Source organism: Pollicipes pollicipes, unplaced genomic scaffold (assembly GCF_011947565.3).
Source record: "Pollicipes pollicipes isolate AB1234 unplaced genomic scaffold, Ppol_2.1 Scaffold_4295;HRSCAF=5057_pilon_pilon_pilon, whole genome shotgun sequence".
NCBI classification, from domain to species: Eukaryota; Metazoa; Arthropoda; class Thecostraca; order Pollicipedomorpha; family Pollicipedidae; genus Pollicipes; species Pollicipes pollicipes.
In genome coordinates, this window is record NW_023596461.1 from 24,099,445 (window position 1) to 24,125,533 (window position 26,089).

The window sequence follows — 26,089 nt, forward strand, 5'->3', positions numbered from 1 at the left end:
CGCTGTCACGTCATGTCGCAACGGAGAACCGCCTGTCATGTCAGCCTTTGACAAAAGGAATCTCCAAGTTTCAGCTGAGTTAAACACATCACGAACACAGCCCGTGGCGTCTCCGAAAGACACATACAAAACCAGAAACGTGGTCTCTTGGTCGCGACCTACACCGAACCCCGTCACACCTAATGTCTGCACGTGTCGTGTGCAGGGATCCAGCCGTGGCTCCCTATGATACGCACGACTCTCGCACCTCTATCCCCATGAAAACCGCACCGCAGCACCTCCAAACGCGCGAACGATCCACAGCCTGCACCACCTATCCTCAGACCCCTCACGCTTCCTTCAGCAGGTGCTTGTTCCTCTCGAGCATCTCCTTCTTCTTCTCGGCCATGCCTTTCGAGATGAACTTCTCCGTCTCCTCCAGCGACTCGGCCTCCGCCTTGGTGTCGTCCCCCCACTTGCCGGCCATCAGCTTGCTGACCTCGGAGGGCGTGGAGGCGACGGACACGGCCGCCTGCGCCGCCGCCTGCGCCGCAGCGCGTGCCGCCGACACAGTGGAGGCCATGTCGGACGCGCGCTGCTGGTGCGACGACAGGTCAGCCTCGATCTTCAGCTTGGCCTCCTTCAGCTTGGCGAACATGTCGGCAGGTGGCCGTCTGGCCGTCGCGGAGCCGTCCCGGCGGGCTGCTGTCGCGTCCACCGCGACCCGGCGGGCTGCGCGACCGGCGCACGAAGTGGAACCGGTCGCCGGCGGTACCGCGCGGCCCCACGCCCCGCGAGCCGCCACGGAAGCCACCGCGGAAGCCGGCCCTGAAGCCCGGTCGGAAGCCGCGGGCGCGCGAGTACCGGCCCGGCACGTAGTTGTGGCTGTGCCAGTTGTCGCTGCGCGGGCGGCCGTAGCGCGAGAAGCGCGGACTGCGACTCCGGGAGCGCGAGCGGCTCGACCAGCTGCGAGAGCGGGACCGGCTGCGCGAGCGCGACCGCGAGCGCGAGCGGCGCCGGCCGCCGCGTGAGCGTGAGCGCGAGCGACGCCGGCCGCCTCGCGAGCGAGAGCGAGAGCGAGAGCGACGGCGGCGACGGCTGCGCGAGCGGGAGCGGGAACGAGAGCGAGAGCGAGAGCGCGAGGAAGAGCGGGACCGGCGCCGGCCGCCCGGTGACGGCGAGCGGCGGCGCACCGTCTTCTCCGGCGACTTCTCCTTCGCGTCGGCCGACTCCTCGACGGCCGGCTTCTGCTTGTCCGTGTCCTCCTTGGATGGCGGCAAGACCTCCTCCTTCTTGACCCCGAGCAGGTTGATCTTGAGGTCCGGCCGCTTGCCGACAGACATGCCCTTCAGCTTGTTCTTGTCAGTGGTTGCCTTGATCTTGGGCTGGTACTCCTCGAACACTGCCTTCATCTTATTGACACTATCCCGGCCCTCGTCGTCTATCTCGGTCTTAACGATCCGCACCGAGCCGTCCTTGCGCTTCTTGACCTCCACACTCTCCTCATTCCTGCAAACATACGTCACAGACACATCTCACTTCGGCAAATGAACGTAACAAACATCGCACGACGTCACTGTATGTAGAAAGTGTGATGCTCCCTGTCGTCGCCAAGAAACTATCGTCAGGAAGTGACAAGCCATCAGGAAGGAAAGGTGCAGGATATGTTACCAGCAGACAACGTGCTCACCAAACTGCCACAAATATCACATGTTGGCACAAACGCACATAACCAATCGCGGCCCTCACCAATCTGACCACTAATGCACAAACTAGGTCACATGTCTACGCACGGGACCTACAGCACGCTAACCGACCGAGCCCCCAGGCACAGCTGATCGGGACTATGAGCGGCGGCGGTGGTGCCTCACCAGCCCGCGTGCTTCCACTTGGTCAGGTCGGCGGCCGACTCCGAGCCGGAGGCCTCCATGCGCACTACGCGCTCTGATGAGGCGCGGTCGGCGCCGCCGGCTGCCTCGCGCTGTGGCCTGCAACAGCCGCCAACCCGGCACCGTTACGTGCCGCCGCGCGCGGCCGACGCCACCAGCGGCTCCCGGCTCTGACGGTCACGGCAACACCGGCGAAGGCGCCGAGGGGCCGCGGCGTCATGGATGCAACCGCTGAGGTGGAGGCGGGGGAGGGGGCAGAGCGAGAGGTACCTGTTCACCCAATTATGAAGAAAGGGCTTTCTCATTAATGGTCGGAGAATGGACAGTGCTCGACTATTTCTCACCACAAACACATCAGACCCCTTAGAACTCTAATTTGCCCCTCTCCAACATTTGGTCACATGGCCACACCTACGCCCTGGTCCACCGCCCACGTGGCCTGGCGCCGCGTGCGACTTCGGCAGGTCCGTCAGGCCGATGGACGTCCGGCGACAGCAGGAGTTGGGCAACACTGAACAGGCGGACCTTCAAAACCTCGCCAGTCAGGCGGGCGAGACCCCACACCGCTGACCTAAGCGGGGGCTGCTGAGGCCGACCAACAGTACCCGGCGCCATTCACATCCAGCGTAAGCGCCGAATGCGACGTCAGTCGTCCAGCTCGCCCGTGGGAACGGCCGCAGCCTCTGCGAATTTCAAAGCCGGTCGCCAAGAGACTACTGGCCCTCTGCAACTGGACGCCGCTGGGCATCAGCGGCCACTGGCGGCCGGCCGGCCGTCTGCCGTCGCACGGCAGCCGCCGCTCATCACCTGTCATCGGCGGTGTGGTGGCTGCTGCTGGACGAGCTGCGGCTCCGCGCCGCCGCCTTCTCCTTCCTCTTCTTGTGTTTCTTTTTCTTCTCCTTCTCCTTGAGCTTCTGCACCTGCTTCCGCAGCTGCTCCAGCTCGGTCAGGTACTTGAGCTCGCCGGCTGAGTGGGCCGAGCCGCCGGACGGCTGGCGCTCCCGCTTGCTCGTCGCTCTGGCAGCAGGGGTACGCAAAATTCAGAAAGAAACTCATCTCCGAAATCCCACACATCAATCTTGTGTCTACCTGTTCCGTGTAGGTTACGCATTGGCCTACCGCCCCCCCCCCCCCCCCCTTAACAACACTGACAGGGTCTATTGCTGTGGCCGTGTGTCACATATGCACGAAACCATTTCTGATGCCAAAGCTTGACGCAGTTGATGGTCTGACCCAGCTGGGTCAGCGGTCAACAGCAGCAAGTGCTCTGTTGACCGTAGCTGGCGCGACCGTCGTACACTGTCACTGCCCACTGATCACCAGCATCCCTGGTGACACACATCCAATTCCACTTAGTCCGCAATGCGTGTAAAGCGGGATCACGATCACGCATCGCGATTCACGATTCACGCGAGCTTCGCCGCTATAATTGCCAGGGACAATTTGATAAGACGGAAATGAAGGAGAACTAGGGATGGTCTGACGACGAGAGCCGACCAAAATCGGCAGGTACTAGCGGGACGTTGCAGCTGCTCTGAGGCACACGTGGCCGACTGAGCGGGGCCCGTGTTCGTCACACAGCACGGCAGAGCCGTCCACGCGGAGCGGGTCGTCACCGCAGCAGTCGGGCGGCCCTGAACCACCTCCGCTCCTTACACGGCAGGACCCACGCGCGGCTCGCGGCTCAGCCCACACACACCAGCAGGGCTGCACTGCTCTGGGTGGAGGGCGGGACTGCAGCACGTGCCCGATCTACAGTCCAATGCAACACAGGTCTAGACCCTTGCGCATCGCCCCCGTATACCATTCGGCCGGACCCAAACATCACAAGGCCAGGCTTCCACAGGGCTTACTACGCTACACTGGCATGCGCGCGCGCGCTGCGTGCGCCACTGGGCACGTGCTCGCCTGAATGGGACTGCAGTAGCATGCGATCAGACCTGTCGCGCTGGGGGATTAGCAGTAGCATGCGATCAGAGCTGTCGCGCTCACCCAGTTATCAACATTCGAGGGCATTCACGGCACAACACTTACGAATCAATCAAGTCCGCCACGCTGAGAAATGCGTACATAAAGATAGCAAAATGTAGTTTTAAGTCAGAATATCACTACCGGTGGTTTTAGGGCGCTTCAACTACATTGATTTCTTACTCGTTACAATGCCCTTTTATTCGATAAACGTGCTCGCTGTATTGCACAAACGTACTCATAAAAATTAATAATTGCAACTTCCGAACATGCCGACTACTAAATGGCATATACCGTGCATCCGAGGGTTCGCGGAAACAACACCTTGCAAATGCTGCAAAAAAAAATCAACCCTCCGCTCCGACAGCATGCTCACCTCCAGAACTAATGCGCTTTGACTGTTTAAATGGATTGTGCTTGCGAGAACAGCTCTTATTTTATTTTCCTTCATCGAACACAACTGTTTTGATTCCAAAGGACTCGTTTAACCCATATGCATCCCCAACGTCTGAAATGACGTCATTTCGCTCTATCTTCGGCCCCACACGTTGGACTGGAACGGTTTTAAGTGAAAGCGTCATCAGGATTGCTTTTCTCCCACTGGCCGACGCTCGGCGCATTGAGGCAGATTCGCTCAGTTGGCTACCAGCCATCTGTTGGTGGAATGTGGCACTCAGCTAAAACTTAACATAACCATAAAATTTATCGCGTTAATTGAGAGAGCATGCAACATCAAATATTTAACCTAGAAATTCGGCAGAACCAGTCGGTTCAGAGCCAAGCCATCGAGTATGCTCATCGCAAAAGGCTGCTGGACGGACGGGCTGTTCCACAAGTCTCACCTTCCTCTGAAGGCAGTAAGCACGCGATAGCAAGCCCACTCAGCTACACTATCGCGTCACTCTCTCAAAGCCAAGAGACGAGCAGCCACAGGACAGCGGGCAGACAAGACCAACTACGCGTGGGTGGCTACAGGACTTGGGAGCGACGCATTACTTGTGTTTCGTTTCCTCCTTGTGGGCGGCGGTGCCCGGCACGCCGTCCGGTTTGGTCCCGTTGGCACCGGCCGCCACCGCCTCGTCATCCCTGGCGGCGGAGCGCACCAGCCTCGCTCACCACCCGCACACAGACCCGAACACAGGCGGTGGCGCGCACCGCTGAGGGGGCGGAGCTGCTGCCAGCCGGTTATCGCCAGGTAACGAGCTCTTGTTCCCGCGAGAGCATTCACACGGCGAGGTCAATGAATGCGGACACTCTAAACTGCTACAGCAAGACGTACGAAGAGTTCGATCTTGTGATAAGTATTGCGCACCCTTTTGTGTTTTAGGCGCTTGTCAAAGGTGTTCGTTTGGATCAATGTAAGCTGAACTACGGCCTAACATATGTACACCATGACAGTGGAACTGCAAGCTTTACGTGCTTCTTATTTATAGTAGTCTTGCTTATTATATCGATAAGCAAGACTACTGCAAGCTTTACGTGCTTATTGTGTCTGGAACCATTGCACTAAAAACGGTCAGCTCAGCAGTAAACCCATCTGCTTCCTCTCTGGAATGTAGCTGGACCTGTCACATGACGCCTATGACGACGGTTAAGTGATGGGCGCCATCCCTGACGCGCTGCTCTGATGCGCTGCTCTGACCCCCTCATAAAATACTGAACACGGACCAAGGGCGTGTGCTGACACTTCGTACTGTGATAACTCAATTGAACACTGAACTGGGTTCGCTATCACTGCAAACTTCTTGCAGCTCATGCGATCGCGAAACACGGCCATGTGAAAAACGTGCAAGCCTTTAACTGTAAACCTGAGCCCCGTAAGTTGTGAACAAGAGACTTACCTATCTCCAAGGGCAGCAACACCAGCTGATAGGGGTCAGTGCTTTTTAGCTCCAGTAGTTCTATTCAACGCCGTCATGTTATACTTGCATTGTTATTAACCTACATGCACCCGTCCGCCAGAAGATGGCACCCCGGTAACTATGCATCATGGCCGAATGCTGCCATCAAGCCGAGCGCAACGAAGCAGGCTCAAAGTAATTACGCGCGCACGAATGCGTTAGGAGTATGGCGAAATGGAGACGCCAATCTTTGTATCCTAACGCAATGCATGACACTCTTTAAAGCACTTGTCCTAACACGTGCATGCTGTGATGACTAGTAAAACATATGTGACCACCCAGCAACGGCATAATACCGGGGTGCCACTGACACCACTGGCATAATACCGGGAAGGCCACCCAGCAACGGCATAATACCGGGGTGGCCACCCAACAACGGCATAATACCGGGGTGCCACTGACACCACTGCCATAATACCAGGGTGATCACCCAGCAACGGCATAATACCGGGGTGCCACTGACACCACTGGCATAATACCGGGGTGACCACCCAGCAACGGCATAATACCGGGGTACCACTGACATCACACCCGCCGTCAGCAACAAGCACGGCCACACCTCCCTCGGCGAAGGAAATATAGAGCGACGCGACCAATGCCTTACATCAAGGCCCCGGGAGCATGCAGATACTGTCCACACGCCACGAAACAGCCAACGCGTGTTACTCTAGTAACCAGCCGATTAGGCCAATACTGACGCTCCGTGACCGCGGAGTAACGCAGGCTCCCTAGCGCGTGCCACCGAAAGCGCGGCTTCCCAAGCGCCCGCCACCCTAGATGTCGCTTCCCAAGCACGCGCCAGCCAAAGGCGTCTGGAGAAGGTATTTGCCTGGTGCACGCCGAAGTCTTAGGTGCAGCTGGTGCGCCAGAAGAGGAGTTCCTGTTGGTAAATGACGGGCAAGGCGGGATCATGCGCTACCCACACGAAACATGCGTGAAAACGAACAAGCCGAGGCACCTTGCGTTGTACGGGCTACATTACGGTCTACACAAGTGCAGCCAACACGCCCCAGGAGAAAAACCATGTAAAACGTAAAGGACATGAATGAAATAAAGTTTAATGTCTTACTTGGTTGGCTCCGAGGGATCGTAGTCATTCTTCTCGGCCTTGATTTCGCCTATAGCGTCTTTGGCGTCGCCGTAGAGAAACTCATCGTCGTCCAAATCTGGCTCTTCAGTCTTGGGAGGCCCCGGCTCGGTCACCTCCTTCTGTTTGGACTTTTTGTCACTTTTCGACTTGCTGTCGGATTTTCCCTCAGACTTCACATCCGATTTTCCCTCCACCTTGCTCTCGGTCTTTCCTTCGGATTTGCCATCGTCCCATCGACTTTTTTTCTTTTTGTCTTTCTTCTTTCCACTGCCTTCATCCTTCTTTCTCTGGCGTTCCTCGTCTTTCTTGGACGGAGTGACGTCTTCCCTCTTGTCTTTAGCGGATTCTGCAAAGTTCAATAACAAAACGTCGTCAGGTCCACAAGCCCATCCTATTTCCCACAGCCTTTGAAGAATACAAGCGAAATGACGACACACAGACAGCCCCCACAGCTCCAGTTACAAACAGGCAGCTAGGGTGGTCGCACAGCACATCCACATTCCGAAAACATTGTCAGACTCCTGATCACAGATTCTTCCCTCCAAGCTCGACCACGCACCTGTCCGTTCTCTCTTGGGCCTCCGCTCCGCGTCCTTCAAGTCTCTGACGTCCTTGGAATCTCTGGCGTCCCTGGCGTCTCTGGCGTCCCTGGCATCCTTGGCATCCCTAGCGTCCTTGGCATCCCTGGCATCCCTGGCATCCCTGGCATCCCTGGCATCTCTGGCGTCGTCGCGTTCGCGGTCGGAGCGCGAGCGCTGCCGCTCGGCGCGCGGCCAGCCGGCGTCCCGCTCCCGGTCCCGCTCCCGATCACGGTCCCGGTCCCGGTCCCGGTCCCGGCTGGAGCCGCGGCCCGGGCTGCGGTGCGGTCTGCCGCCAGTCAAACGGTCACCCGCTGAGGTCGCCAACACACCGCCACACAATAGTATATAAATACGTATAAATAAATACAAGTGACTATTATCATAAATAATAACAAGTTATATTGATATATATATATATATATATATATATATATATATATATATATATATATATATATATATATATATATATGGAAACCACGCTCATAAGGAGACGGCAACTCATAACTGCTCACAAGAGGGTGCGGCTGGCACAGGGCGGCCGGCTCATGGCATTGCATCGTGCAATGAATGTACTTCAGTCAAAATGACCCCATATATAGTATTTCGCTATTGGTGTGGTCAGGTCAGGGTCTTTGCAACACCTGCGGACATCAAAAGCTCTCATTCGAAAAGGAATCCCTGCAAGTATCGTTAAATTTCGAGTTCAGCAGCCACATACCAGCTCCGAGGCGGCCCGGCAGGGGAGGGGTGCCCAATCTCACCTGTCCAGGTCGCGGCGGCGGCCTGCCGGCCGGTCCAAGTAGGGCTCGAGCGGGTCGCGCGCCTCCCACTGGTCTCGGTAGTCGCGCGGCGGCGGCCAGCGGCGGCCCGGCTCCGGGGCGCGCTCCTTCCGCGCGGCGCCGCCGCCGCCGCCGTCCTTCCTGCGGGCATCGCCAACGACCCATTACGGACACTCACAGAAAAAGAGCCAATGCAGCAGCAGTGCTGTCCTCCGATCATGACGCAAAAGCAGCCAGACCCGGACGGGCACCCCCGAGTACCCAGTAGGATCGGCGGTTGTTAATGCATTCAGCACCAGATTACACGTAATCTTGAGACCATTACGTCCATTACCGATTCCCTACCTCAGTCACGCTCCAAAGCCCACCCACAATGCGCCCTCACACCAGCGCCACGTCGGCCGCCTCAGCTCTGGTGTCGCCGCGCCACTTACTCGAGCGAGTCCAGGAAGCGGCGCACCTTCTCCTCATAGGCGTGGTCCTCTTGGCTCTTCACCGGCGGCGGGGCGTACACGCCCGGGGGCACGACGAGCGGCGCCACCGCCGCGGACGGGCCCGGGTACATCTCTGGAGCCGGGCAGGTCTCGTCAGCACCGGCGGCGGGCCTGACTCCGGCCGCGGCTCAACTGCTCACAGCAGTGGGAGCGCACAGGCCGGCTCGAGGCCTCAGGCCCACACTGGTTCGAGTCGCAGGCGGACATTGGATGCGTCACACAACGCGGCGTCTACACACTGACATGAAAGAACAATTTCTAGGTGGATGTACTGCTATTAACATTGCCAGCAGTAGACGCACTACTCACGGTGGGAGTATGACCCAGCAGTAAATGCCTCACTCACGTAAGAGGTAAGTCCTAGCAGTAAGTGCACCACTCACGGTAGGGGTACTGCCCAGCAGTAGGTGCACCACTCACGGTAGGGGTATGGCCCAGAAGTAGATGCACCACTCATGGTAGGGGTACGGCCCAGCAGTAGGTGCACCACTCACGGTAGGGGTGCGGTCCAGCAGTAGGTGCACCACTCATGGTAGGGGTACGGCCCAGCAGCAGGTGCACCACTCATGGTAGGGGTACGGCCCAGCAGTAGATGCACCACTCATGGTAGGGGTACGGCCCAGCAGTAGGTGCACCACTCACGGTAGGGGTACGGCCCAGCAGCAGGTGCACCACTCACGGTAGGGGTACGGCCCAGCAGTAGGTGCACCACTCATGGTAGGGGTACGGCCCAGCAGCAGGTGCACCACTCATGGTAGGGGTACGGCCCAGCAGTAGGTGCACCACTCACGGTAGGTGTACCGCCCAGCAGTAGATGCACCACTCACGGTAGGGGTACGGCCCAGCAGTAGATGCACCACTCACGGTAGGGGTACCGCCCAGCAGTAGATGCACCACTCACGGTAGGGGTTGGCGCCGACCGGCACGCGCTCGGCCAGCGGCAGCGCCACTGGCGGCGGGTTGCTGAAGCCGTGCGCCAGCGGCAGCTCGGCCGGACCGCCGGGCGCCGCCGGCAGCCGCTGCTGGCCCTGCATCAGGTGCATCTTCTTGCTGAGCGGCGAGAGCGACCCGCTGCGGCGCCGACTGGAGCTGCGGCCGGCGCGGGTGGGTCAGTGCTGGTGCCAGGCCCGCGGGCGTGGGGGCGCGGTGGGGGGCTGGTGGGGGGCTGGTGGGGTCGAGGTGCGGGCGGGTGGAGGTCAGCCCTAGTCTCAAGCCCGGCCATGCGGCGGGGGCGGGGGCGGGGGCGGGGGCGGGAGCGAGGGCGGGGGCAGGGGTCGGTGCCGGTCCCAGGCCTGGTCAAGGAGCTGGGCATACTGACCGGTCGCGCCGGCGCTGCGCCGCAGGCCGCTCCCGGAAGGGGGACGGCAGAGAAGCTGCTCACGGCAACTGGCGTGGACATATCAGCTGCACCAGTTGCAAGGAAGGAGCCTAAGGACTGGAACGAACCTTCCGGCGGCTGGCTGGGGCCCATCGCAAGGCTTGGGTTCGGGCGATTCTCCTCTGGAAAGTACAGATGGCTGATTGGAAATCACCATCCATCACATAGGACACTAAGAATGCACCTGAATTTATATGGGAGTACAATGAGGGACGTTTCGTGGCACAGTGATGAAAGCGCAAACGCTTCATTAGTGACATACAACCAGGAGAGTGATCTAGCAATACTGCACGCTGGCTTTCGCTGCATCATCAGGGGGAGGGGGGGAGGGGGCGAGTGCAGCCGTACCTTCTAGGCCGGGGCGAGTGGCGACTGCGGGCCGACCCGCTGCTGCGGCCCGACCTGTCGCTGCTGCTGCTGCTGCTGCTGCTGTCCGAGCTGCTGCGGCGGCGCCGCTTCTTCGACCTGGACGCACCCGGCCGACCGTCAGCACGCTGTCCGATCGCGGCCCCCAGCTGCCCCCGTCACAGTCAGAGTGAAAGAAGAGCGACAGGCACCAACAGACCAAGCGCAGCAGTGCAATTCCTGTCATCAACGACTTCAAATTGTTGAACGTCAGCAGAATGTTCCGTCCGCACGCCCAGCATCGGTAAGTACTTTTTCTTTTTCTTGGCAGAGCTGCCGGCGCCGTCCTCCTCTCCGAGGAGGGCGAGCAGCTTCTTCTTCAGTTCCGATGCCTTCTCGTTTCGCTGCGGGATGGCCAGGTCGTCCAGGCGCAGCAGGTCCTGTCGGAGAGGGGGGTCAGCTCGCTCCTCCGGCGCAGCTCAGCGCTAACCGGGCCGACAGTCACGCTTCACCGGCGCGCCGGTCCCACTGACCGACATCGGCGTGCCTCTGGGCAGAAGGGCAGCTGTCACCCTCAGCGAATCAGCCAACCACAGCTGGTGATACCACGCGCCAGTCCCACTGACCGACATCGGCGTGCCTCTGGGCAGAAGGGCAGCTGTCACCCTCAGGGGATCAGCCAACCGCAGTTGGTGATGCCACGCGCCAGTCCCACTGACCGACATCGGCGTGCCTCTGGGCAGAAGGGCAGCTGTCACCCTCAGCGAATCAGCCGACCGCAGCTGGTGACACCACGCGCCAGAAGGTGTCGGGTTGGCTGGCACGCCGGTCCGCCGCCCGACCCCGGGCCGTCCCTCACCTCCGCCTGGATCTGGCCGACTTGCATGGCCTTGAGGAAGCGGATGGAACGGAGCGCCTCCTTGTTGTCGGGCACGAACGACAGGCTGAGCTTGTATACCTCCATGGCCTTGTCGTAGTCCTTCTCGTCCTCATACCTGCCGTGGACAGCAGTTGTCAGGCAGGGCAGCAAGGACTAGGAACAGCAAGGCCACTGGTCTACACCAAGAGGCAGAGCCGTCCTGACGGACACAATGGGACGCGCCCGAAATATCCAAAAAAAAATCAGTATTACAATAAATACAGAAGCAGCATTCCGCCCAACGGAAGGCACAGCCAGTTGCCGGATCCACGCTAATAACGCCAATGGAGAGCAAGCAAGAACCGGTATGCTGTACAGATGATGTTTCGAAGCAAGTCATAGCCAGATGACTACTAAACCTGAAGTTGCTTACACTCTTACAGCGCCTATTATGGAATCATGCAGATTCGCTAATGGCTGTCAGAAAACGCTGCTCGAAGCATAGTAATGCATGTAAAATATACTAGCACTAAGTAACGCCAGCCGGGAAAACGGCAGTATAAAGACAGACGTTAAAAAAATGCCTTCACCTTCGCCTTCTACCCTACCATGTAGGACACTGATCCATCCAGTGGGTTGGTGCGACATGTAAAGACAAACAAAGCTACTTACATTTTGGCCTGCGCTACTAGTGTTTCACCCATGTACTTTTTGGCGTTCTGGTGGTTTGCGTCTTCATTCAGAGCCTTCTCAAAGTCCAGAATGGCTTTCTCGTAGTTGCCGCGATTGGCGAACCTGCATCAGAGTACCGTCAGAAAACATTTCCACATCCAAACACAATAGATGTTTGAAAACAAGCGTAGTACTTGAACCAGTGTCTTGCGACTGATGTCTAAAGCACCGCAGCATGTTTCATGGGTCGATTCCACGCAGCCCTCGTTCGCATACATTCCTAGAAAATGATGGCCGAAGCCGCCGAAGCCTCAAACTTGAAAATCATTCCGACGACCTGTAAAAGGTCATCTACAGTTACGTCGACCTTACACCACTGTTGATGTGAACGGTGGGTGCGGCATGGCGCCGGGATTTCCTGGCGCTGCTGAGAGTTAGCCTGCTATGATAACCAGCTCATCACTCGCACCGCTCGCACGCGGCCGCGGCACACCCGCTCGTGACATTGTACATGGGCACGATGCTGCCGCTTGCCAGCCAGATCGCCCTCAGTACACAAACGCCATATTTGCATGATGAGCCCCCCCCCCCCCCCCCACACACACACAATCACAATTGATGAAGCCTGAAAACTAATCAAGGTTCTGCTCGGATCTCGATCGGAGATGGCCACAGCCTGCTCCCGCGCACAGTGCCTGCCCCGAGACCCAGCCCTCGGCATCAGAAGCGGCCGGTCGGGCCCACTTACAGTGCTCCCCTGGCCACCAGGCCCTCAACGTTGCTGGGGTCGACGTTCAGCGCCTGGTTCAGGCACTGGAACGCCTCGCCGTACTCGCCCTTCTTGAACAGCGCCACGCCCTTGGCCACGGAGCGGTAGGCCCAGCGGGAGGCCTGCTCCTTGCGCAGGCCAGCGGCGCACTCCTCCTTGGGGAAGCCGCTCCTGCGCACACCGCGCCGTCACGTGACGACAGTCAGGCACAGCCATTGGCAGACGCGGCGAACTGACGGGGCAGGCGGGAGAACGCTGGCTGTCGGCCAGCAGAAAGTGAAACGCCATGGAGCATTTGCCCATAATCGATCTCGATTGTTCATGACAAAGAAGCACAGAAGTCTACTTGGGGGCTGACATACTGAGAGTCCGCTCAGAGGCCACATAAGGAGTGAAAGTGCGGACCAATGCCGGGGGAATTTCGACATTTCCCAGCTAACGAAACCGTGAAGCCCAAAAAACTGCAGCAACTTGCACCACATGCAGTCTGACCCACTGAAGCAATTTGCACGAAGTCAGATGCTAGCGAATGGAGCGGCTTGCACGAGATGTATTCCGAGCGGCCGACACAGCTTACGCCAACTGTAGTCTGACTGACTACAGCTGCTTATACCGCGTACAGTCCCAGCGGTCGCGGCTTACACCAACTACCCTCAAAGCGGCTGCAGCATCTTACACTAACCGCACTCAGAGCAGCCGCAGTGGCTTACACCAACTACCCTCAAAGCGGCTGCAGCATCTTACACTAACCGCACTCAGAGCAGCCGCAGTGGCTTACACCAACTACCCTCAAAGCGGCTGCAGCATCTTACACTAACCGCACTCAGGGCAGCCGCAGTGGCTTACACCAACTACCCTCAAAGTGGCTGCAGCGAGCGGCCACAGCAGCTCACAACCCGTGCAGTTCGAGACGCGCTACGCTTAAGCAGGGTGCGGTGCGAGGGAGAGCGGCGGCTTACGCGAGATGCTGTCCGAAGGACTGCTGCAGCTCCAGCAGGCCCTGCTTCTCGGCCAGGTACAGCATGGCGTTCGGGTTGTGGAAGCCGACGGCGGCGTGCAGGTGGTCCTCGTACGTCGTCTGCGGCTCCTGACTGCCGACAGCCCGCCTGGCGGGGCGGCGCCGCGGCTCAGACGCCAGACCAACACCGGCCGCGCACCGCCGCCTCACGGCCCGGCGACACCGGCAAACTCGGGCAACGACGGAGGAGACCCCCACTGAACAGCTAGCTTGCCCGTGCGCGTCCGAGGTACGCTTTGCACCACGCCCACGGCGCTTGTGTACGAAGCGCTCGATCAGTCCCACATAGTCGACCTACACGACATTCAACCTGTTCGCGGCGGTGGGTGTGTGGCGGGTGCGGGCGTGGTTGCAGATGTGGGTATGGGTAAGGGTGTGGATGTGGATGTGGGTGTGGGGGTGGGTGTGGGTGTGGGTGTGGGTGTGGGTGTGGGTGTGGGTGTGGATGTGGATGTGAGTACAGCGGTGGCTGTGGGTGTGGATGTGGGAGTGGGTGCGGGCGTGGGTGCGGGCGTGGGTATGGGTACGGGTCTGAATGTGGATATGGATGTGGACGTGGATGTGAGTACAGATGTGGCTGTGGGTGTGGACGTGGGTGCGGGTGTGAGTGTGGGTGTGGATGTGAGTACAGATGTGGCCATGGGTGTGGATGTGGCTGTGGGCGTGGGTGTGGGTGTGGGTGTGGGTGTGGGTGTGGGTGTGATGTGGGTGTGGGTGCGAGTGTGGGTGTGGGTGTGATGTGGGTGTGGGTGTGGGTGTGGGTGTGGATGTGAGTACAGATGCGGCCATGGGTGTGGATGTGAGTACAGATGCGGCCATGGGTGTGGATGTGAGTACAGATGCGGCCATGGGTGTGGACGTGGGTGCGGGTGCGGGTGCGCGTGTGGGTGTGGGTATGGATGTGGGCGTGCGGATGCGGGTGCGGGAGCCGGACGGGTGTGAGTCTCGGGAGGGTGATAGTGTGGGGTGGGTGTGTCAGAGGCACCCACGTCCTCAGGGCGTGGGTAAGTGTGGACGGGCGTACGCGCGCTCCCTCCGGCAGCTGGGTGTGCGGCTGCGTGTCCGGGGCACCTACTTGCAGCGTGGCGACAGGTCGTTGAGTGTCACGTGACCCAGCTTGACGTGGCCGACCAGCGCCGGCGGCAGGTTCGACTCCATAAGCGACATCACGATCATGTCGCCCTGCTGCACCTCCACTACCAGGCCCATGCACAGCTCGTGCGTCTTCCAGTGCCGGTCCAGCGACATGTTTCCCGGCACCACCGCCTGGCGGCGCCACAGGTAGGTTAGCCAGCCATCCTGGGCCGGGCGAGCACAAGCGACGAACCACTTGTGCTCGAAGCATAAATGGAATTACCACTCTAGTAATGGTGCAAGGAAAATGTGTAATGTGTTTTTGTTAACAACTCACACTGAACAAACGATTAATTCATTTAGGTGACACGACTACCAAGAACAAGTGACTTCAGAGCAATGACGGGTGTGCTTAACAGGGACTTCATAGAACACGAATAAGCCTAGCATGCATGTTACCAAGATGAACACTAGACCTGTTCTACACGTCGGAGCGTTACCCAGTGTGACGATGGACGAAGGACACGCGACATCGCCACAGACGTGATGCTGCGCGAGGGGCAGACATCACTACCGAGATCTGTAACTACCAGCGAAGGAGATAAAAGAGATGAGACAAAACCCTGGTGTCACGCTGGTGGCGGGAGCCGTTACCTGGGTGTGCCATTGGCAAGCATTAAACGGATGCACTGGTGCCTATGGGAAGGTGGGGCAATGTCGGGATCTGACGCAGGCTTGGGGAAATCACCAGGATGTCCTGCTGGTCGCGCAGGGAAGACATTGCCCACATGTACAGCTTGTTGCACTGTTGCCTTGCTGGTTTGGGGACATTACTGGCCCCAAAACCAGTGGCTGCTGGTCAGCAGACATAAACTGGATGTGCTGCTGGTTTGGGGCATCACTGACGCGGCTGCTGGTCAGAAACCATTACCAGGCTGTGCTGCTGGTTTGGGGGCATTGCTGGCGTGGCTGCTGGTCAGCAGACATTACCCGGATGTGCTGCTGGTTTGGGGGCATTGCTGGCGTGGCTGCTGGTCAGCAGACATTACCCGGATGTGCTGCTGGTTGCGCGAGATGGGCATGCAGCCGCAGGAGACGAGCACGGCGCAGTCGAGCACCAGCGCGCCGGTCGGCTTCATGCCCACCACCTGGCATAGGATGATCTGGCCGGGCCGGATGATCTGCGGCGCCACCGAGGCCGGTCAGCGCCGCCGCCGCCCCATACTGAGGTGCGCCATACGCACACACGCCACACGAGGATCTGCTGTCATTATATTATCATCAGCGCTGTTGGAGGCTCGTCGCCCACACCTCTCATCTATTCAGATGGATGACCTCTTCACAGGCAGGTCTTGGAAAAGAACATGTTAACATACTACAACTTCCGCCGACGTAGCATTCATGATTGGCTGTCGGGAATTGTACACGCCGCCTGGACAGCACGTTGCAAATTTGTCCCAGGTGTACCTTGAGAGCCTGCTCCCTCCAAGCAGCCCTGTTCAGTCCCAGGAACTCGGGGAGACACGGCACCTTGGCGTACAAATCTGCAAACATGGCCCGAATCAATGAACAGGTAGGTGGGATAAGAGACAGTTTTGCTTCAAACTTAGGGTTTAAGTGTATACTTGGTTTTATTGAAAAAGGGGAATGTTATCTGACAGAAATCCTTCCAAAAACAACACAAATTGTGTGTCACACGAAGATTCAAAGTATATTGTGCGCTGTTTCTTGAGAGATGGGGAAAACCAGACACGCCGATTGTTTAGCCAATCATTGATCAGAGGCAAGGGTGTCAGTAGCCCTAGCAGATTAGTGAAAATCATTAAAAAAAAGCCTTACTAAAAATAACGGAAATCAGAACCACGTTTTTGACCAGGCCCTGCTTTAACAGGCACTTTACCTTCATCTTCAGCCAGCGATTCCGTCGGCTGAGGCAGCTCGTCTTGTGAGAGCGGTCTGTACAACAGCTCTGCCTTATCAGCCATGAAGTTTAGCAGTTTTAATCGCTTTGTTCGATCCTGCATGCTGTAAAAATGCACAACATGGGTGAACACATCAGTTCTGGACGTGGACATCCAATCTATGCACCCTGTGCAATCACCACCCATGCAACAGGCGCATCAAACACCGGCACAAAACTGGCCTCCAAACAAAAATGCAATAAATCACACAACATACTTAGACGGCACCGCCTGGTCATCTTGAGATCATCAGGGGCCTCCTTTCCAGGGCCTCGCTCCCGCCATCTGAAACGTCCTGCTGGCTCCTGAAAAACCCAGCCGGCCGCTGGTTTGCTGATGTCCATCGCGTGATCCCAGTGTGTTCAAGTCGCCTCTCACGGCACAGCATTGCTCTGGCCTCCGTCACACATCTGAAGCCTCCAGAAGGTCGAGGTCGCTGACGTGTCCTGGCTGTGAACGGCTCTTGTCCAGCTGTCCAGCATCGCTCTCTTGCGTGTCGTTCCACTTTCGGAAGGCATCAACTCCAGATGCCATGCACCCAATATTTTTGACATCTCTGGCAGAGTGAAGAAGAATTTGAGCATGATTCAGAATACATTAACGCATCGCATACTTCAAAACAGCAATCGCATTACGATTAGACCATTGAGAGGTTGTGATTACGACAAAATGATAACACAAAATCATGGGCGGTGAGCAAACATCACACACAGGAAGGCGGTGATCTGTACTAAATAGTTACCTTTACGCCATTTCTTCGTTAAACACGCTAAGTACATCAACGCATAAACCTTACATAATTATATACGACGCCCAGGGACTCGCATTTGATATGGTGATGAACCAACTTGCGCCGGGTGGCAAGAAAATGTCGATGAGCCAACTAAACAGAATCATAACGCCACATGAATGTGTTTATTCCGACCGGTTATACGTCCAGACCCAATCCGCCATTCATCAGACTGACATAAAGTAGCACATAACGCAAGGCTGTAGACTCCTATCGATTCTTTGTGCCAACTGCTTGGCATAGGCTTCGGCATGAACGTCAATTTTATGCGGAACCTGAGCCATCCAAATCACGCCGTGTTTCTCAGTGAGGGCTCGAATCACGATGCGCCTTCATTCATTCTGGGTGGCGCCTTTCCGTGGGAGTACAACTCAGCACAAATCGGGTCATGGGCGAACAATGTAAAACAGCACGCGAAAACGCATGGTTTCAAAGGCGACACGTCCCTCACCAGCTCCGGCACTTTCGCCAGTATGACCACTGTGTGATTAGGTCGGTTGACCCAACAAACCAATGCCGGTTTCTTTACTGCTGTGTTAGAGCAAAAATCATCGACCAAAAGTCAAAGTTTTATCAGAAGACGTAAACAGGGCTTTGTTTCTCACCTTTGCAATACCGTTTCCTGTAGACATTTCCTTCACTGAGATTTTAGGTCAACCTAAATTTATACATTTTAGCCGCTGCACGTAGACTAATTGTTTGTTCTATCCCAAGTTTACTGTCATTAAACAAGATTATTGCTCAATAAGTCCTACTTTCACTTTTGGGAGATTATCCGCGTTATCCCACACCGGAGTGAAACCAATTTCAACTTAAAAAACTGGTAAAAAGACAGACAGATAAACTACATGGACCATTTATTTTGACATTCATATTTGTACAGAAGAACTGAAAAATGACTTTAATGGAATCGGCCCTTTGGCTTGAAAGCATGCCAGTTTTTCAGCTGAACTTCAAGCTGAAGGGAAGTGCATGCAATGTCCCAAACGTGCTTTTCTCAAGGCCCTGGAACCTCTGTCAAGCCCACTGCAGTCCTGAAAGTTTGACGAACTTATGTAAAACACATGGTCTGCACAGCCAAAGGTGCTTCAAAACTATTTCATGTCGTTCAGAAACGGCAATCAGAGGTTCTGTGGTTCTTCCTCTCAGTGTATTTTGGCCACACCATATGAGTATGTATGCATGCATGAATGCATGCATGTATGTATGTATACACTATACATTATGTACACATGCATATATGAACATATATACGCATATAATACAATATATATATATATATATATATATATATATATATATATATATATGTATTATGTACGCATGATATATATATATATATATATATATATATATATATATATATATGTATTATGTACGCATGCTACTAAAAATTTCCACAAAGTGGCTCCTACTGTTCGCAAGTCAGTACAAGCACTAAACAATCGCGACGAAGTCGTCAATTAGTTCATACCACTTCCGTACCAATATATCCTTTTCATACAGGTAAGCATCTATAGGCCGTGGTATTTTTGGGGTGAATGTACAGGTTGAGGTACAAGTCAATGCGCGACGATGATATTGGCGACCTGTAGTCCAGCCTTTCAATATCACTATGGGCGATTTTAATGACTGGATTGACGTGATATACATTTTGAAAGTTGCCTCACCTTACATTAGCGCTAGAACGTTACAAAGACCGCAAAAGCATTGCAATTATTTTGTTTAAAGCTATAGTGGTCACAGTGGGAAATTGAGTTCAGCTCCCATGTTCGACGTAATACCTGCAATAATGACCCGTAACGGCGTTATCGTGCCCTGAAATGTAACCTGCTGAGCTGAAGCTACGCAGGCGGAAATATTCAGTACCGTGGATTACAAGCAACACGCTGATTTTCATCCCAACACACCATCTGTCCTCATTTGAAAGTTAGTTGGGTGTAGCTCTCCAGCGCCCCCCCCCCCCCCCCCCCCCCGATCCTCAGGTAACATGACATAAATATGGCATGCATATACTTACAGCGTTGGTACAGCATTCATAGTTACAAAAAGGCTGTAGTGTTACCTAAACCTGGCACACCTTCACAAATACTAAGTACAGCCTGGCGCACATGCTTGCCACAATGAGTGACATGGTATGGATCGCCAGTTTTCTGTACAGAGCTCTGAAAACAAGGTCATCTCTCAAGGACCTGAGATCGCACGACAAACTGCAGATCATGTCTAACATGGTTTCAAACTCCCACGCCAGACATTCTGCATGACCTTCCATGTGGTTCAAAAGACAATTTCAGAGAAAACGGACAGGGTCATGCCCATCCTCCCACTGCCAGCGAGATTGAAAAGGTCAAGGCTATTGAGGAGCATTACATGAGTACTTGCAATACTTTCTTTTTGGTCTTCGATACATTTATTTGCAAGTATGAGGTGGGCCCTACATATCAGGCTTTCAAATGTTCGCCCCAGCGTGAGCCACACCAAGCCTGTAAGCAGACAGATAACCCATAAGCAGACACATAACTATGCTTCTTTTACACAACATTTAATGATAAATTATTGAAGCATTTACATTCCCTATTCCCATCATACCTTAGATCTTTAGTCCTTTGGTGATACGTGTGATAGTCAACATCACGAATGTTTATGCTTCCCAGCAGTTTGACTTGCTTGTCTTCCATGATCTTGCTAAGCTGCTGACCATGGAAGTTGAATGTGTTCACGATCATTCTTGACGTATCCATCTTGAGATCTGCCCAAAATCATACACGTCATGCTTTAATCAAGTTATACGCTCAATAAACAGCAACACATGCACACAGGTCAATACATCTCAAACGCATTAAACCGTGGACGCCAGTGCTAACCAGCTGACGACCGCACTGCAGTTTCTTCTCCAATCGGAGCCGATGTGTTGGCGGCAGAGGTTATCGGTTCAATTGTCCAAAATCCGGTCCGCCGCGTTGAGGGCCTCGGTCTCGTCTCATCAGACGTAACATCATCGGTAATGGTTACACGCATTATACCATAATAACAGTCTTTACTGCGGTAGTCAGTGATACCTTGAGGGGCTGGTATCAGCATAGATTGACACTCTCGAGGGCGAACACACAAACCAAGCAGGATAGGTCAGTGCCTCCTCAATGTAAACCAAAGCCAGTGACCCTTGGAAACTAGTTCCGGCTTTCAACGATCTTTTGTCGCTTTTTGCTGAATCTGATTCAGGATACCAATTAACTGGCCCTTAAGGGAACAAATGTTGCGCTATCTCGTAATTGACGGAACTGTATCGCGTCTCCAAACTTCAATTTGAAACACGAAGTGTCGTCAGTTAAGCTCAAAAGGTCAAATCGAACATCCATCAATTTGTGTTCCGCGGCTTCCGTTCAGCTTCGGGCCAAATGGACAGGGTAGCGCATCGCACCCTGCCAACGACGCGATACGCAATAACTCGCCCCGAGCCGTAATGTTTTGTTTTTTTTTATTCGCCGCAGCCTATTTTGAGCGCGCACCTGCGGGTCATTTTTTCCGAGTGATTTTGCGTGTCATACTCTGAACACGATTGGCATTGCGCGCACCAGCCCTCGCGTACAGCTTTCCTTGACCAGCTCTACTACGTCTCCTGGCGGTAGAAGCCAGGGACAATACCGGGATGTTTCCTGTCACCGGATGTTGCAGGCACATGGGTGTCATCTGGCAGTTTTGAGGTTTCGCGTCCGTGATGCGTGATCTCTTGTGAGGGCCCGTCAGATGACGCACTGGCCGTTGGGCAGCGGACTTACAGGAAGCACAATGTTAACTCTTCAGGCATGTCTCTATGCATGCAATACAGTCAACATCATCGATACTGAGCATCACTTGCGTGCGGGTGGTCCGCGCGAGTTGCTTACCAGCGGCGGCCACATCAGCAACCTGCATGGGAACTTCTCGCCCTATGAATGTGACTTCAAACAGGGCGGCCACTCCTACACGTCCATGGTACACCACGTTACCAGGCACCTGAGCGCCACTTTTCGGACGCGGGGTTCGATTCGCACATTCATGATGACGTCTCTGCCTAGTCCGCTGGTCGCGGACTCCGGGACACGCTGCGAGTTCCCGTTTTCTGGCAGCGTGCCACATGTCCAGTGACCTCGGGTCCCTTGGAGCGCTTGCTATACCTCGCCTCTTGTTCTAGTGAGGACCGGTCAAAATATTATTTTGATATTCCAGGGTCTCTTTTACACATGACTGCGATAGGTCAAATCGTTCAGCCACCAGGTGCCGGGGTATATCATCGAATAACCACTGCGCGTCTGGGAAACCAGAGGTACGGGGTTCGATTCCTCGCGGTGCCCGCCCAGCCTGCCAGGTATGAGAAAGAGGCATGCGACGCCATATAGCCCCAGCAGCTGAGTGCGTCGTAAAGCCCCAGTGACATGACATGGGGTATATCATGACGTCGCCCCTAGCAGCTCTGAAGAGTTGGCGCGTGAATTCAGCGTACATGTAGCTGCCAGCTGGCCTTTTCCAATGTGCTGCACAGTGTCTCAAGATTGGCCAACTTGGATGGCAAGGACTGACTCAGGATTCGATGCCCGGTACTCCTTCCCTTGCTCAATATCGGCCAATCAGCACCCGACCGGGCGGCGGTCAACCCACCATCCACGCGCCTCGGGATTGGCAGACCGACCTAGCGGGTAAGATCTTAGGGTTCAAGATCAAGGGGCAAAGGATTGACAGCTAACGAATTGTGTGCGCGGGAGCTGCCGAGAGCCAGAATTCATGTGGCATGAATTTATGTTAACCTTCCCGCCCGCACAACCCACTGAGTGGTTGCTGCATGACCATGTGCAGTCGACAGTGCCCTAGAACTCAACTGAGTGGATTTTGGAACGTTGCTGCACCCGGGTATCCATACGCTCATGGGAGTCATGTATTGTTGACCGTGCACCCCAATGTGCAACTTCGAGAGGGACAGGGACGGACACAGCACGCTAGGCCAGTCCTTATCATGATGCCTCCTGAATTTCTATGGAGATGTCCCCCAAGTCGTGAGGTTAGGCCTAACAAGCATTTCAAAGTCTTAAGGCCCTGTATATTTTTTAGAAATACCCCAGAGCACCTGAAGTTGGCTATGCTGAGTGTTTCACTGTGTAAAATCATGTACTGGCTAAAACAATGGGACAAACACCCCAAAAACATCACAAAGCACTGATTTTCTTCTTTCCACACTGAACCGGGAATCGGCGCTACTCTAACAGTGGTCTTTATCAACCTAGCCAAGCCACTGAGACTGTCTCATGCATTATATCTTAAGGTTTATATGCAAAACTTCCAGAGTTTGGAGCCTCTAAACACCGTGTTCCTCCCAGGTTTCACCCCAACTTCTCAAGAACTGCCTGGACATCAGTCTCATTTCGTTGTGTCGCATTATAGCGGCAGATTCGGTTACGAGGCGATCGGAGACACTTCACAAGCGGTGCAGCTGAGCGGGTCGTGAGCCGAAGATCCAGCGTCTGGTGCCTCAGCCTGCCCAATCACTCTTGTGCTGCTGATGGTTTGGTCATATGTCGGGTGCGCAGACATTATCTCACAATGGTCTTAATCACAGTGTTTTTGTGAGCGTCTGCCAGGGGCATGGACGCTGGGGGGAGGGGGATCAAGGGGGCCCAAGCCCACCCTAGTGTCTGAAACTTCAGGGTTTCTTTGTGTTTTTAGCCCCAACATATTGCATTTTCCACAAGTATACACTGGAAAGAAGAAAACCCATTGTTCTCCATGGGCAACATGAGATAGAAATGAGATTGTCCACAACCATCAACAGCTCTGTGGGACGCACTAGCCACGACTTAAAGTGGGATGCTGCAAGCAAACTACAAAGTGGATCACCCCCCCCCCCCCATGCTTTCTCCTAATCTACTCAGTACTCAGGCCTTCCCTGCTCACCAACACACCTTATAATCCACCTACCTACAACACAGCATGCTCTCAAACGCAGCACTCCGCGAAACGCACTCTTCACAGGCACATCCTCCGACCGGGCCTACAACTAGTGTGAACAGCGAGAACAGAGAACAGAACAGCGAATAATTAGTGCTGCCACAATGCTTCTTATGATATGCTTTAATTGATAAGAAAACATGTGACATACAGCTAAAATGTAGATACCAAGATTTATTATTTAGCACCTATTTTAAGCAAAATGAATAAGAAAAGCACTAACTGGATATCAAATATAATTATATGTGTTCAACAACTGTTTCACTGAATAAATTGCATGTAAAGAATAAAACAGATGTAAGACACTGCCTCAGACACAAGCATGGGCATGTACAATCAAGCAGACAGAAGCCCATTGATCCAGGGGAGGACTTCACATTGGGAAAAACACATAGTTCTCTGCTGAAAAGTGTGTGCTGAATAATGGAAGGACCCTTACAAGATTGAGATGATCATATAGAGACATTAATTTTTCTTTTCATCTATAGAATTGTGATACCCAATTATTCAGTATGTGTTCATTTCTGGAAGCCTTGTTCTTCCCAGTTGGGGTGCCATATTGGTTGTGAACTGAAATAATTGTGTGACTTTTGAAAGCTTCTTTATGGCTGAACTAAGTCTGGCCAATGCATATTTTTCAGAACAGGAGTAAAGGCCTAGGAAAACCATACAGAGCACAAAACTGTAACTGCCACTGGCTATGTTCTTAAGGACTGCCTCTTGGTGAGCTCTTTTTTCATGGGCTTAAAAAATAGCCCCCTTTTCTGTAGCCTTCTGAGTCTCCAGCATTTGAGCATGCTCAGGCCATGACACAGCAGGACCTGAAGGACAGATGGAGACCAGCTAGATTGCCCTTTACTTTACACCAGCCAAACTGCCCTTCATACCACCCACCACACAGAAGCTGTGTACTGAGGTCCCAGACAGGTGTGTAGTTTTGCAACAACAACAAAAAAGTTTGGGGGAGGGGAGGGGCTAGGAAGAGAACATCATTAAAACCTACCCTTAAAATAGAAGTGATGTTTCCTCCTGGTTTCACAAACTGTCACCTTAATCCCTGACCCCAGATCAAATGTATCTAAGTCAGTAGGAGTCAAAATGGGTATCATATTGGCCAGCATCTGTCTCACAGTGAGATTGAGGTTACCATAGCTGGTAGACACCTGCACTATCCACTATGCACCAAGTGTTCTCATTGGTAGCAGTGGTTTGCATGTCATTTCAATGACAACTTTGTTGTGGTGTACTCTGGGAAATGTTATGGTGCACAACATGTTTAGCACGGTTCCTTTCCACCTCCTAGTTCCAGAAAGAAGTGTGTGCTTGAATATAAAATGTTTCATACAATGGTGAAGTAAAACACTTAATCATACTTAGAAAACTGGAAACTTACAGAATAACAAGCTGCTGATTTTCACTGTCTCTGGCCATCACTGAAACCAGCTTTAGCATGGTATTCATGGTGAGCTGCTGCTAAAACATGGTTCCACAATGCCTGTTGTGTGCAAAGTGCAAATTAACTTGGAATATTTTGTTCTCACTACTAACAGTGGTTTTGAAATATTTATTCTTGCTCCCAGTAGCTAGCACCAAGTTTCAGATACAGCTCAATGCTTTCTGAAAATATGGCACTATCAGCTCAACTGACATTAAATGGAAAGAAGCCACCAAAAATCCTTATTGCATCTGACTATGCAACCCCTCTTTATGAGAAATTCCCTTTCCTGAACAATACACTGCTTATGGCCTCTGTCTCCAGGTCACTGGCAGGGGGTCATGATCACACACAACTCTCCCCCATCAGCTGCATGGTACCAACAATAGTTAAATACACCACTAAGGTGTGGAGCAATCCTCACTTTGATAAGACAAAGATGACCACATATTACATATACAATCACAATGTTCTCATTGAGGGCGATCACCTGACACGCAAACCCCACAATGGCGCACCTGTGCGTCACGTATAGGAGAGCATTGGTGCACGGCCGGGCCGCAACGCGTCGCCCACGATCGCTGTACAGCTCGCATTAGGTAGGTTTCAACCATTCCGCATGCTCGAAACCATCTACATTTTTGAATACTAAATCTGGATGCCAAAAGCGCCAATAACTTACTGATTGCACCCGTGTTGCAAGCGTCTTTAAATCTTTACATACCAGATCCCATCTATTGCCCCGGAGCCGGCCTATGCCTTCTTGGCAACTGAGTGATTTTTCTGACAATAGACATTACTTCACAGACACAGCTTGGGGTTTGGAAACAACGCATTTTCCTACCCAGCACAGCACAAATCATCACTTACCGCACCCTCGTCTGGCGAGTATACGCAAAAATGCCCAAACGCCGCCCACTATCCAAGCAAATTTCAGGTGCCCCCCGCAAGGTTTCCTGAATTGGTTCTCCACCAAAAGACCAAAATTCAGTAAAGTTGGTTGAAGATCCATTTTTAATCGCATAACCGAAAAAATACCCAAAAATAGTGAGGAAGATTCCGATACGTGAGTCTGTGACCCTTACCCATCCAAACATTAAACGAATGTATTGAAAGACTATCTGT

General features: G+C 54.0%; 1 protein-coding gene across 1 annotated transcript; it reads right to left on the bottom strand.

Annotated features, from left to right (window-relative positions):
* Positions 1-328: 328 nt before the first annotated feature.
* LOC119097320 (zinc finger CCCH domain-containing protein 13) lies at positions 329-25,448 on the bottom strand. The gene is made up of 26 exons (XM_037220368.1): positions 25,431-25,448; positions 20,140-20,299; positions 16,700-16,824; positions 16,267-16,343; positions 15,849-15,980; positions 14,801-14,991; positions 13,667-13,813; positions 12,687-12,878; positions 11,939-12,061; positions 11,267-11,402; positions 10,720-10,847; positions 10,411-10,527; positions 10,131-10,184; positions 9,586-9,773; positions 8,625-8,757; positions 8,173-8,331; positions 7,387-7,547; positions 6,807-7,173; positions 4,833-4,922; positions 2,726-2,885; positions 1,998-2,038; positions 1,851-1,967; positions 1,156-1,488; positions 721-945; positions 542-653; positions 329-511 (listed from the first exon to the last, which is right to left on the bottom strand). The coding sequence occupies exons 2-26, from the start codon at positions 20,289-20,291 to the stop codon at positions 329-331; spliced, it is 3,843 nt and encodes a 1,280-aa protein (XP_037076263.1). The 5' UTR covers positions 20,292-20,299; positions 25,431-25,448.
* Positions 25,449-26,089: the final 641 nt, after the last annotated feature.

Coding starts and splice junctions, on each gene's coding strand:
- LOC119097320 (XM_037220368.1), bottom strand. CDS start 20,291: ATGGATACGTCAAGAATGATCGTGAACACATTCAACTTCCATGGTCAG. Junction 9,774..10,130: donor CCCCAGCCAGCCGCCGGAAG/GTTCGTTCCAGT, acceptor CGCCGGCCGCAG/CTCCAGTCGGCGCCGCAGCG. Junction 1,489..1,850: donor AAGTGGAAGCACGCGGGCTG/GTGAGGCACCAC, acceptor GTATGTTTGCAG/GAATGAGGAGAGTGTGGAGG.